Source organism: Alexandromys fortis, unplaced genomic scaffold (assembly GCF_014885135.2).
Source record: "Alexandromys fortis isolate MF-2015 unplaced genomic scaffold, M_Fortis_MF-2015_v1.1 scaffold_366, whole genome shotgun sequence".
In the NCBI taxonomy this organism is placed as follows: Eukaryota; Metazoa; Chordata; class Mammalia; order Rodentia; family Cricetidae; genus Alexandromys; species Alexandromys fortis.
In genome coordinates this window covers 145,595-158,111 of record NW_026068239.1, presented here as the reverse complement: position 1 = coordinate 158,111, position 12,517 = coordinate 145,595, and the positions used below count along the sequence as shown (strand labels likewise).

Here is a 12,517-nt window from a genome sequence, read left to right as displayed (position 1 = left end):
CAAAAAAAAAAAAAAAAAAAAAAAAGGAAACAAAATGATATATATAATCCAGACTTTCTGTGAATTTTTCATCCTCATGTGACTTATTTTTATTTACTCCTTTTAATCTATGATTATCTGTAATCTGTCTCTTTACTTTACTTTGTAAAAAGCATTAACTTTATTTTATGACTCTTTATACTCTTTTTTTTCTCTCTTCCAAGCCTACATACCTATACAACTCTGTGAGCCATTTAGATGTATTTTATGTCTGAATTGGTTCTATTGTGAATCTGTAATTCTTTACTGTCCAGGAGCAGTTTTAAAAATCCACTAAAACAGTGCTTGGCCCATTAACTCTAGCTTCTTATTGACTAACTCATATTAATTTAATCCATTTCTATATCTGTGTATTGCCATGTGGCAGTAGCTTACAAAGTAAAATTCCCAGCATCTGTTTCTGGTAGCTCCATGGTGTCGCTCTGATTCTGTTTTCTTCTTCTCAGAATTCAGTTCGGTCTTCCCTGCCTACTTAAATTCTGCCCTATCAACAGGCTATGGCAGTTTCTTTATTCATTAATGAAAGCAACACATAGACAGAAGGATCTCCTACACCAGTCATAGAAAAATAGTTTACAAATAATAAGTGAAGTCTTTAAAGATAGAGTAAAGTAATAGCAAAAAAAAATAATCCTTGTAAAGATGGAAACTATCAAAGCACAGGACATTTGGCCCTTATACAGTGCTTCATTAATTTAAAATTTTAAAATGCTAATGAACAAAAACCAACAGTTACTGAAGGACATTGGATAATGGGGGGGGGAACTGCTGATAAAACCACCCTATATATTTTAAGGATGTCTTAACTCCATAATGTAAGTCAGGAAATGTTTTACATTGGGGGACCACAGAAAATGGAAACAAAGATGTGGATTCCTTCAAAACTAATAAGGATCAGATTTGACTTTGGTAGACCTCCTAAAAATTTATACTGCAGATATGAAGGAATAAACCAAGAAAAACTGTAAGGCGTGTGACTTATATGCTGATTCATCCACATGTGAACACCACTGAGACTGGAAGAGACATGATAAATCTTGTTTACAGAGTCTTCATGACTCATTATTCTATGCCATCCTTTCATATCACATGAATAGAGGTTTATATTACAGTTTGCTTATGCAGTCCAAGTAGACATATAAGATTGATAGATGCTTTCTCGTCTTCATTTTCTTTCTTTCATATTTGTTTTGGTTTGTTTGCTTGTTTTTTTTGAGACAATATTTCTATATGTATCTTTGGTACTGTCCTGGAACTAGCTCTTATAGACTAGGCTGAACTTGAATTCACAGAGATCTACCTGCCATTGCTTCCCAAGTGCTGGGACTAAAGCTATGTGCCACTGCTGTCTGGCTTAAAGAAAGGTTCCATTCAGAACTCTCTTCTTAAAAAAAAAAGATTTATTTATTATGCATGCAGGTTTCTGCCTACATGTATTCCTGCAGGACAGAAGAGAGCACCAGACCTTCTTATAGACAGTTTTTAGCCAACAGGTGTTTACTGGGAATTAGACTCAGGACCTCTGGAAGAGAAGCCAGTGCTCTTAGTTGCTAAGTTATTTCTCTAGCCCTTACAGATGCTCTTTACCTGCTCAAACATAGAACAGGGAGTCATTTGTGGATTTGTGCATACTGCACATTCCATACTTGTGTTAATGCAGTTATATGCTCCCTTTAAAAATTTGTGTGTTTTCAGAAAAAAAAAAAAAACCCACAAAACATCAATGAAGATAGGTATCCCAGGTGACCCAGCCTCTCAGAAGGTCTCTGTTGCAGTTTCCTTAAAAATCTGCTCAGAATAACTTCAAAGTTGCTAGCTAAAAGGTTCTAGCCTCGTAGACTACTATCCAGGACTTTAGTTAATCCCTGCACTTTCCCATCACAGAGAGACTAGACAACAAATGATAAAGCCAGCTCTCACAGGACTTGGCCATTATCCAGATTTTCTAATGGATCCCCAAAAGTTTCATTGTTCCCAGAGTGTAGGATGTAATTTTAAGAATACTGTGCCCACATTCCCATGAGGTAGGGTGGGTAGTTTTTGGTCATTTGGTGGACTGTGGATTTTTGTCATTGTTTAAGAGGGGTTAGCTGCAAGTTGTGATGGTCATGGTCAGGGAGAAAACTAAACAAATAGGTTAGATTAAGGATATCAGTGTTTTTTTTTTTCTTTTCTCTATCTTTTTTTCCTCTCTTATCTAGGGGAAAAGGGAGTATATAGTAATGATAGGATACAATGGTAAATTAATGAATCTATTTTTACTAAAAAGCAACTACTAGTCTCATATATTTTACATTTCTATGTACTTTTGTATATTGATACAAATTTAAGGTTATTTTGTTACAACACACTGTTTTTACTCTTCTTTAGGGTACTGTGCATGTATAGCTCATTTAAAAATGTAATGTAAAGTTCTAGTCCTTGAAAGCTATTATTAAAAATTGCTGAGGATAATTAAGAAATGCAGGTAAATAGCTAGTCATATTTAACAATTGAACTTGCAGTTATGTTTGATAGTGTTCAGGGTTTAACACGAATGTATTTTAGATATATTGGTTGTCTTTAAACACTTCAGAGATCTTCAAAAAATGATATTTATGGTGTTTGCATATATAAGAATTTTCATGACAGTAAGTTATGTCTTCTCCTGGAAGCATCAATCTACTTTAGTGAAGATAATAAATAACAAAAAATCTCCATATGGAGTTAAATGTCTGTCAGAGATTTTAGGCATGTGTTCTAAAGGTAGGTGCCCCAATGTGCAGAGGAACTTTGGGTGACTGTTCATGTTACCAACTATCTTTGTCATTACTATAATTGTAGAAGTTGATCCCTCTGCACTTCCTATTTACTCAGGTAATATTTTATCTTTCTCAGGCCTCTGATGGGGTTGCGAACTAAATGGTTATAGTTTTACAGTTTTCTTTTTACCAAATTCAGAAAAGAAATCTACAAAAGAGGTATAAGGTTTATTTGGTTGAAAGATATGAAAGTTTAAATTATTTATTTAAAAGAATACTTTAAGGTCTAAAAACATATTTTTAGGTTGGTAACACAAGTTATAAGAGAAAGTGATTTTGGTACAAAACTACGATTCAACAAGATACAACAGATATTAGAGTACTTTTTCAGAAATTGACAAATACAAATGACCTGAGAATTATGAATGCAATTCTTGCCCAATAATTGTTCTTATTGTATCTAGTTTTATTGTGTTAGAGTTAGAATTTTTCTGTTTTATTTACACAAGATAGAGAAATGTTATAGGACATTTGATAACACTATGTGAAGATGTGTCTGCCCTTCCTCACCTGTCTAAGGCATCTTTTGACTCTTTTAATAAAGAGATAAATGGTCAATAGGCAGGCAAGGATAGACAGGATATTCCAGGGGAAAGAGGAACTTGGGATAAGAATCTGAGACTGGGATTTTCCAGACAGACATAGAGGAAGTATGACAAAGAGTATTGAGGAGAGGTAAAAGCCATGTGGCAGAATGAAGATTAATATTCACAGGTTAATTTAAGTTTTAAGAGTTAGTAGAGAACAATCTTCAGCTAAGGCCAAACTTTCACACTTAATAATAAGCCTCTTTGTCGTTATTTAGGTGTTGGCAGTCCAATGAAACACCAGCTACACATGGCTCAAAGATATCTGCATCTTAAAACGTCCTCCCAAGCATGAGTGACATTTATCCAAGGCTAGAAACTTAGAGCTTTCTGCATGATGCAAAAACAGCGACACGGGTTGAAGAGTGTATTTTTCAAGTACTCTAGGTTTTATTGTTTGTTTGTTTGTTTTTTGTTTTGTTTTGTTTCCAGGAAGCTGAGCTATTTTCTGTTTTCCAGATAACTAAACTGGTCTGTGTTTCAGGTTGCTTTATTAATCTGAGACTTTTCTAGGCTGCTCAGTCTGAGAGTGTCTCTCAATAAGTCCTCCCAGCATATGTAAGTTAGGGTAGGGAGAGATCCAGAAAAAAAAAAAAAAAACACCTTCTTTTAGAATACACTGTCTTTAGGAGCTTTCCCCCGAGATAGAATGTTTTAGCTAAGCTGAATTGAATCCATATATCTGAGTATTTTTCATTAATATAAAATTTAAAGCATTAATGCATCAATCTATGTAATGTAAAGGTAATCAAAAATTTGCTAAATCAACTAATTGCTAAATCAAATTATTCAATTTAAAGTATTGCATAAAATAATTGTTATTAACTTTGCAAAGTTTTGATATTCAGCAATGTATAAATGTTATTTAGGTTTTCAAAGTACTTTTTTGGAGATTGTGTGAAAAATTATTTTTTTTCTTATTAGTGTGTGTGTGTGTGTGTGTGTGTGTGTAGTATATGTGTGTGCACTAAGGCACTTATAGGTAGGTGCAGATGATAGGCTGAGTTTTCTTGATGTTAGAGATGGTTCTGTGCAACCAATATGTGTGCTAGAAACCTAACCCTGGTCCTTTAGAAAAGTGTAGAATTTTATTAACCCTTGACCTGTCTTTATAGCACCATAAAAATTTTGAAGAATGTGTCTTTTACCAGTAATACTTTGAACAACACAAATCATCTGATTTTACATTAACTCATTCATCTATTGGCCACCCAGATACTATACTCATAGATCTATAGATAAAAATATAAAGAGTTGTGTATTGATTTCCTTACATAATAATTAATTAATTTGACATTCAGCATTTAGACTGTTCAGTCTTAAAGTCATATCTATTCATGTTTTCACAAACTTATTTCATTGATTATATCTTTGACAGTTTTCAGCTGAATGTTGAGGATTTTAAAAATACTTTTTTCAGTATTGTGTAGAATTGACTTTCACATTCTAAATTTCATGCCTCATGAAGTGTAATATGCAAACCATACTTATCACTTTCATGATGGACACTGCGGTCATGGATGGAAGATTTATTGGTAAAATTCTCTTTTACTATTAGAAGAAAGGAGATTGCTGAATATGTCATGCATTTGAACAAATTCTGTGATCAAAACAAACGTATAAAGGATATTTCTCTTTAGTATGAGTAGTTGTCACATATTAATCACAGGTAACTATTTCTTTACTAGTCAGCAGATGGCAAGATGTAGTGCTAGTTACAGTAACAAATTTTAAATTTCAAGTTATGCCACAAACAAATATTCTGTCATAAATTAGAAAATGCAGATAAATTGGGATGTTAACAAATTTATCAAACCAAAATATTGGGAGTAAAATAGATCTTATATTTATAGTAATAGTACTTAGATTTTATCACAAATATTTTACTTCAGTAGACTACAAATGCTTCTATAGTAATTCAACTTAGTACTTTAAAAGTGATAAATTCAGTGAAAAATGTTTTACCATTATCTTATATTGAAAATATTTGTACAGCACATTTCTGACAATATTTACTACTTGAAAAATATACTATGGTAAGCCTCGGAGTTGGAGATTTTATGTGTTCTCATTCCTTTCACAATAAAATGGTAAAGTTTACGTAAAGACTGAGGATGGGAATAAAGTCCATTATTATACAAATTTCACACATCATTTTGACAAAATAAATACAGAAGTGTGATGTTCTGTACTAAACACAATTTTGATTCACAAACACAAATGAAGGCTTAAGTAATAAGCAGTGAAGACAAAACGATGTGTTGGTGCCTCTACAAGCCTTTTTACCTGGTGCTCATGATATCATCTAGATGACAAGTGGAGAGAGATTTCAGATTCTCAGATGTTCCAGGCTAGTGGGCATCTGGGAACATAAAGCTTAGAGACATACAGTGGTTGCTTTAAAAAAAAAGTACCAGATACTTTCTCACAAGAGCCCTTTACCACCAGAAGTTATGGAAATGATTTTGCTTTAGATGATGACCTTAAATGGCTCAATAAATGTCCTTGGGTAGACTGTATTCCATTAGAGTAAGGCTTGTTTTAGGCAAAGGATGAGGCTGCAGCCCAGCTTGAGTTGAAGGGCTTTTAAAGAACTCATACTCCAAAATGTCTTTTCTGTGGTAATACACATCTCTCCTCCCCAACTACCATAAAAGATGCCTTTGTTGATATTCCTTGAGCATGCTTGCAATGTAATCATTCTCACTTTATGGAATGCTGTTCATCTTCTTTGTGGAAACTATCCTTTTGAGAATTATTTGCTTTTAGATAATTTACTAAGAGGGATATTTCAAGATAATCACAGTCTCTTTCAGAGTCCTTCCCTACTTTCAAATTTCTACTATCACCAGGAAATACTGAGACATGGTTAGTTATTCCCAATATTAAATTTAGTCATCTGCATACATTTTCTTTCAAAGAAAGGCATGGCTCATATCAGATTTCTTAATAGGAAAGCTACAGTGATCTCTGAAGGGGCGAAATTCCTTTCCCCAATCTCCTTTAACTCTTGGGTCTGCTGACATTCTGAGCATGTATCAATAATAGATTATTTCTATCTTAAAACAAAGGAAAGCAACACAGTGAAATCCTCTCTGAATCTCATCCCTGTTTATTGTTAACCCATGTGTCCTTTCTTTGTATCTAGGGAATTTGACTCTTAAAAATTGTACACTTTTATCATATTTAATGAAATTCTGCTTCTGCCCTATTTCTCCACTGAAGCTTAGTAAAATTTATGTTTTTTTATGATCTGCAAAATTCTTGCATACTGGACACACATCATAAAGCAAAAGTAAATGAAGGCTGTGCTCATTCATTTCTGGACTAGAGCACCTAGTCCATATCTAAGCAAAATTCTGATCACAGTAAAGGTAAAGAGAAAGGATGGGAAATTATGTGCATTTTGAAGTGAGAACATTTCTAAAAGCAACTCACATGAAGTATTGTGATGCTAATGTCTCCATAAGTTCTACACTTCCAACTGTTGTTAACATTAGCTCCTCAGCAGACCTTATGATAAATTAGATGTTGACACTTAAAGTAATGTCAATAAAATAGTAGAATATATGTGTGATTTCAGTTGCACATTAAGACCCCAGCTGCAAAGGACAACATATTTTTCTTTTTATTGTCCTATAAAATAGCAAATAACAATATTTAAATTAAATTTTCAGATCATATCAACTTTGAAAGTACTAAACCATTCATTGCAAATGTTAATATAGCACAAAAATTCTAATTTCTAGGTATTTTGTCTTTCCCCCTATTTCCTTAGCCAATGAAGTGAGTCATATATGTATCATATGTGTTTTTCTTTTCCAAATCTGTATTTATTTCCAAATCTGTGTTTATTTACAAATGCTGAATGTTTAAGTGCTTCAGTAGATATGAGAAACATAGAAAGTGGTCTTACCATCATTCTGAAACACTCTTGTTCAGTAGAGAAGACATTTTGGGTCCCAAGGGCCAAGAAGATTTAATATCTATATAATATATAGTATATGTATATAATATATAATATATATATATATATATTCTTTCAAAAATGCCTGCAAAAGATACATCATCTATAATGGTCAATTTCAGAATAAATAAAAACCTTTATGTTGAATCTTAATCTCACATCCTAGTAGCAATTCTATTATATTGAAGAGAATAGAACTTGAAGGACAAAAAGGAAGAAAGAAAAATGGTGATTGACTCAGATACATAAAAATGGTGGTTGAAGAATAGTGAACTGTAAATTGTAAAAACTGAAAAAAACATCTCCAGTCCCATGTCCCTCACTCTCAAGTTCATAGACTCTTTTTCTCTGATTATTGTCTGAGCTGCTGTATCCCAGTCACTCAGACCTATCATCAATGCTGTTGATTTACAAGCTATATTTAACAAGTTTCATTTTACTTAAAGAATAAGCTACCAAATATACACGGGGAATATGACTGCTCTGTTAAGTGCTGAACATCAGGTCGACTGCACCTGCTGACATTACAGGAAAGTGCTGTTCAACAAATTAGAAACTAACTAGAAAAAAAATTAGTACCCAATCACAGAAATTTAGGCAGAGGATGTGTTATGGCTGAGATAGAACACTGGGGTGGTACTCTCAAAAACAGGATGGAACTGAGTAGTGACAGTTTTCACAGAGGCACAATAAAAATATTTTCCACAAAATGCAATAGGTAATTTTGGTGAATATGTGTTTGCATAGAAGGACATTTCTAGCAGATAAAAAAACACAGAAGCCACATGGTAAACAAAAATGGCACTCTGATCTAGAACTTCTGTAGGAACCAGTACAGGATGCTAAAGCACAAACTCAAATAATAGAGTGCACAAGAACTCTGCCAACGTCTTTTATTTGTCTTTTATTTTTAATCCAGCTTCAGAATCAAGAAGCATTAGTGGAAGATATGTACACCCCCTATTATGGTTCAAACTTCTCTTTCCCTCCATAATTTATATTTTGGAAAATAATACACTGTGTGACAATATGAGTGAAGACTTTCAGGGTTGTGAATTGTGATTAGACTGTGAGACTCTTTGAACATGATTAGTGACCCTATAAAAGATCTTTAATAGAATGTCAGTTCCTTCCAACAGTTTTGCCATATGAGCATACCAAAAGGTATCATTTGAAGCAATCCTCATAAGCCACATAAAATATGTTTGTGACCTTTGAAAAACTGCATTTCTATTGTTTAGAAAATTGCCTGTGGTATTTTATTAGAGTAGCCAAAGAGAATTCATGAACTCCCAAGACCAACTGCACAGCACAGCAGGACAGCGCAGCCCGAGGAGAGGGACACTGCTCATCCCAGCATTACAGGTAGCTAGGTCACTAATGCCTGCCAGCTTGTAGGTGCCCCAGGTGACCAGCATCATGTGGAGGCAGGTGACGGGCAGTGAGCCTCTCTCTGCATCAAGGCAGAGCCAGTCGTCCCTGGCAGTTCAAAGAGTTTCTCAGAGACTGAGACTGAAGTCCCGGTGACCCTGGCCTGGGAACCAGCTCTAGTCTGCTGCCTTCGAGGGCACAAGGAGGATGAGGATGGAGACGGTATAAAGTCTGGTGAGCAGAGCAGTAAGGATCTTGGGCTCAGCTCTCTACCCAAATGCCTCTGCCACGGTCGATGAGGATGTGGTCTCCAGCTACCACTACAGTGTGGCATCCTGTGAGGCCTGCAAAGCTGCCTTCAAAAGGACCATCCAGGTGAGCATCGAGTACAGCTGTCCAGCCTCCAACGAGTGTGAGATCACCAAGTAGAGACACAAGTCCTGTCAGGCTTTCTGCTTCACCAAGTGCCTGTGGGAGGGCATGCTCAAGAAGGGCGAGTTTCTGAACTGTGTCCGAGGTGGGCGACAGAAGTACAAGCGGCAAGACAGATGTGGACCCATTGCCTTTTCCAAGCCCCTTTTCTGCTGTCCTCTAGCGGTAGCTACTTTAGGCCCCCTGGAAGTCAGCCCCAGGGAATGCTCTGGTGTCTCATCTGCTGGAGTTGAGCCCGAGAAGCAGTATGCCATACCTGATCCAGCAAACCCTGATGGAGTATAATAAAGGTTTATTTATTTAGGGTTAGACTTACTGAAAAGCAGTGATCAGCAGTTCTCTCCAAGAGCTGGGAACTGCAACAGACTCCAGCAGTCAAGAGACCCATGCATGTTTGTTTTTTTTTTTTTTTTATTTTGTCTGCATTTATAATACATGTGGCCACATCCAAAGTGGGCAGTTATCTTAAAGTCTATTTATTGATTAAAGGAGTTCCCACAGCAAATTGCATAGGGTTTCCAATTTGACCTTTCTTATGCTACCAAATCTCTAATTAGGGCATTCCTGAACTCTTCTTCTAGTTTTTCTTTTCCATCACAAGCTGTCTCAGATGCTGAATTATTGATAGGAGCAATTGTTGGGACTGACCCAAAATGTAACTCTGACAATCGTTTTCCTTAGGCTGAAAGTATATTAAGTCCAAATACAACAGAGTTCTTGAAAATGGTCAACATCTCTTAACACATCTACATGAAACATTTTAAATAAAAATTGGCTGAAACATCATCAAGATATGCACACACACACACACAAAATCTGAAACTAGAAGAAACTTTCAGAGATACTGAAAAAGTCTTCCAAAGTTATTGGGGAAATTAGGTTGTGTGTTTATATAGCAGAATTTTCATACTGTTTTATTCATGGAGTTAAATATGAAATTTGGAGGCTTGATTCCACAGCAAAATTTAGAATGAGAAAGGTCTCTCTAACCTGAACTACAAAACTATCAGATTATATTGAAATGCATTTTTACAAAAATGAGACATGATCCCCAAATATGTGGCTCAGTACATCAAACAGGCACACTGCTAACATCTCAAATAATCATCATTGACAAGGATACTTGCATATGATATTAAAAAGCAAAGAAAAATATTTCCCCATCTCTGGGAGACAAACTAAGGGAAATAAAATGTCCCCAACTCATATAAATGGCAATATTATAAGGGAGAAACCAAAAATTCCCTAATATACTAAATTATCATAAGATACAGGAAATTAATTAACTAAAATTATATAATTAATTACTGCTCCTGTTCAATCTACCTAAAGTCCTTCAACTGAGTAAATAGCTCACATGCAAAGTTGGTAAATCAACTAATGTAGACAGCATCCCTATCATAAACCTCTTTAATGATTAAATCTTCAATTGAAACTATTTTATTTTTGTTATCTGTAAAACTAACTTTTGAAATCATAATAAGGATAAACTTAACTTAAAAATGGAAAATTATAATATTAAATGCATAACAAAAGTTTTCTTTCTTGATTCCCTGAGGCCCCTGTTATTCACATTCAAGCTGTGATTTTCCTGGATATAACTTTTGCTTCATTGTTATATTTGATGAATGTCCTAGATTTTTAGCTTGAAACTGCATGTGACAGTCTTTGGAACAGAAATTCTACTGCCATAAGAAAAATAATTGGAGAATAGGCTACTAAGGTTCAGATAGATCTTTGTGAACTTTATCAAAACTTCCTCCAAATCCTCTGAGTCCTGAGGTGCAGGGAAGGCTCAGATGCACTTGTGAAGGCCATCTATCTGATAGCTTTCGCTTTCCTCACATCACCCTTCAAAACATTCACATCTTACCAGTGGCAGAAAAAAAAATGAATGTAGATACGGATTCCTTCAAGTCCACAGGACCATAGACAATATTATTAACCTTTATTTTCCAGTACTATCTATCACAAATAGCATCCTGTTATTAATTTCAGTACAAGTCACTGGCTCTCTGTAGTGCTTCTTTGCTCAGCCCATTTCAGCATTTGCCTTCATTAGTGAAGATAACAGTATATCTGAACAGCAATGACCTTGAAGCTTGCTCACGGTGTCTCCCTTCTCACTGCCTCCATCAAGACACATAAACAACTTTCCTTTGTGATTTAGTGCTGACGCAATAGTGAGACCCAAATGATTTTCTTTAGAGACCAAATAAGCATGAAAAACAAATTTCATTTATTCATTCTCAATCACATCGGCAAGGGATACAACGTTAAAGAAACAATTTTACAACTATGGTAAAACACAGGTGATTATGTAGCTATTGCCCAGATAAATAGCAAAGCACCTTTTCCTGACAATCAACATAGACTATATAGACTCATGACAGATAAAAATGTTGCTGCTACGCACAAAACTGACACACATTTTTCCTGTGATTGTGAAACCTCTTAATAAATTCATAAACTCCTTAGTAGGACATATTTTTTCCTGGGAAACCCCAAGTGACCATGTCTCCTAAAACCTGAGCCCTGAAACAGCTTCTTTCTAAAAGTCCCTTTTTACATATGAAAGAACTGTACAAACCTTGGAACTTAATTCAGTTCATCTGTAGCCGCCAAAATCTATCAACTAATAGTTGCAAACTTGACCAAGGTGAAAAGTTTACTCATTCTCTGTAGAGCAACAGTCACAACTGTTAAATTTGACATTGATTATGCTGAACTAGTTTGATATTGTGCTCCTCCCATATCATAGATATCCCTAGTAAGTGAGAACATATGCCACACATCATTTAGTTGTCCGAGCTTCTGTGAGATTATGTTATTATTTCCTATAATATAAGCACTCATCATTTAACCCTACATCATGCTACTATTTTATTTTATCAATGTCTTTGCAGACAGAAGTCTCTGTCCCACTGGGTTCCACAGCCATTCAGTCAGAAAGAAACACAAAGTGGCTTATATTAATTATAAATTGTTTGGCCAATTAGCTCAGGTTTGTTATTAACCATCTCTTACAACTTAAATTAACCCATAATACTTGTCAATGTTTATCCATGTGGCTTGGTACCTTGTCTCAGTAAGGCTTTCTCATCTTGTTTCCTCTGCGCCTGGCTGATTGACTATACCCCTTCCTTTACTCTTTTCAGAATTCTCCTAGTCTGTTTATCCCACCTATACTTCCTGGCTACTGGACAAACAGCTTTTTATTTAAGCAATATGGGTGACAAATCTTTTTTTTAAATTATCATCATCATCATCATCATTATTAAGTATTTTCACCTCCTCCCCTTCTCCCATTTCTCTCCCCC

General features: G+C 35.1%; 1 protein-coding gene and 1 pseudogene across 1 annotated transcript in view; one reads left to right on the top strand and one right to left on the bottom strand.

The window, feature by feature from the left end:
• Positions 1-8,678: 8,678 nt before the first annotated feature.
• On the top strand, positions 8,679-11,345 carry LOC126493966 (steroid hormone receptor ERR1-like; annotated as a pseudogene).
• A 483-nt stretch (positions 11,346-11,828) lies between these two features.
• Positions 11,829-12,517, bottom strand: part of LOC126493965 (cytosolic 5'-nucleotidase 3A-like) — a 4,600-nt gene continuing 3,911 nt past the window's right edge. The window contains exon 2 of the mRNA XM_050131103.1: positions 11,829-11,876. Within this exon, the coding sequence (XP_049987060.1) occupies positions 11,829-11,876 (48 nt within the window). The remainder of the gene's footprint in view (positions 11,877-12,517) is intronic.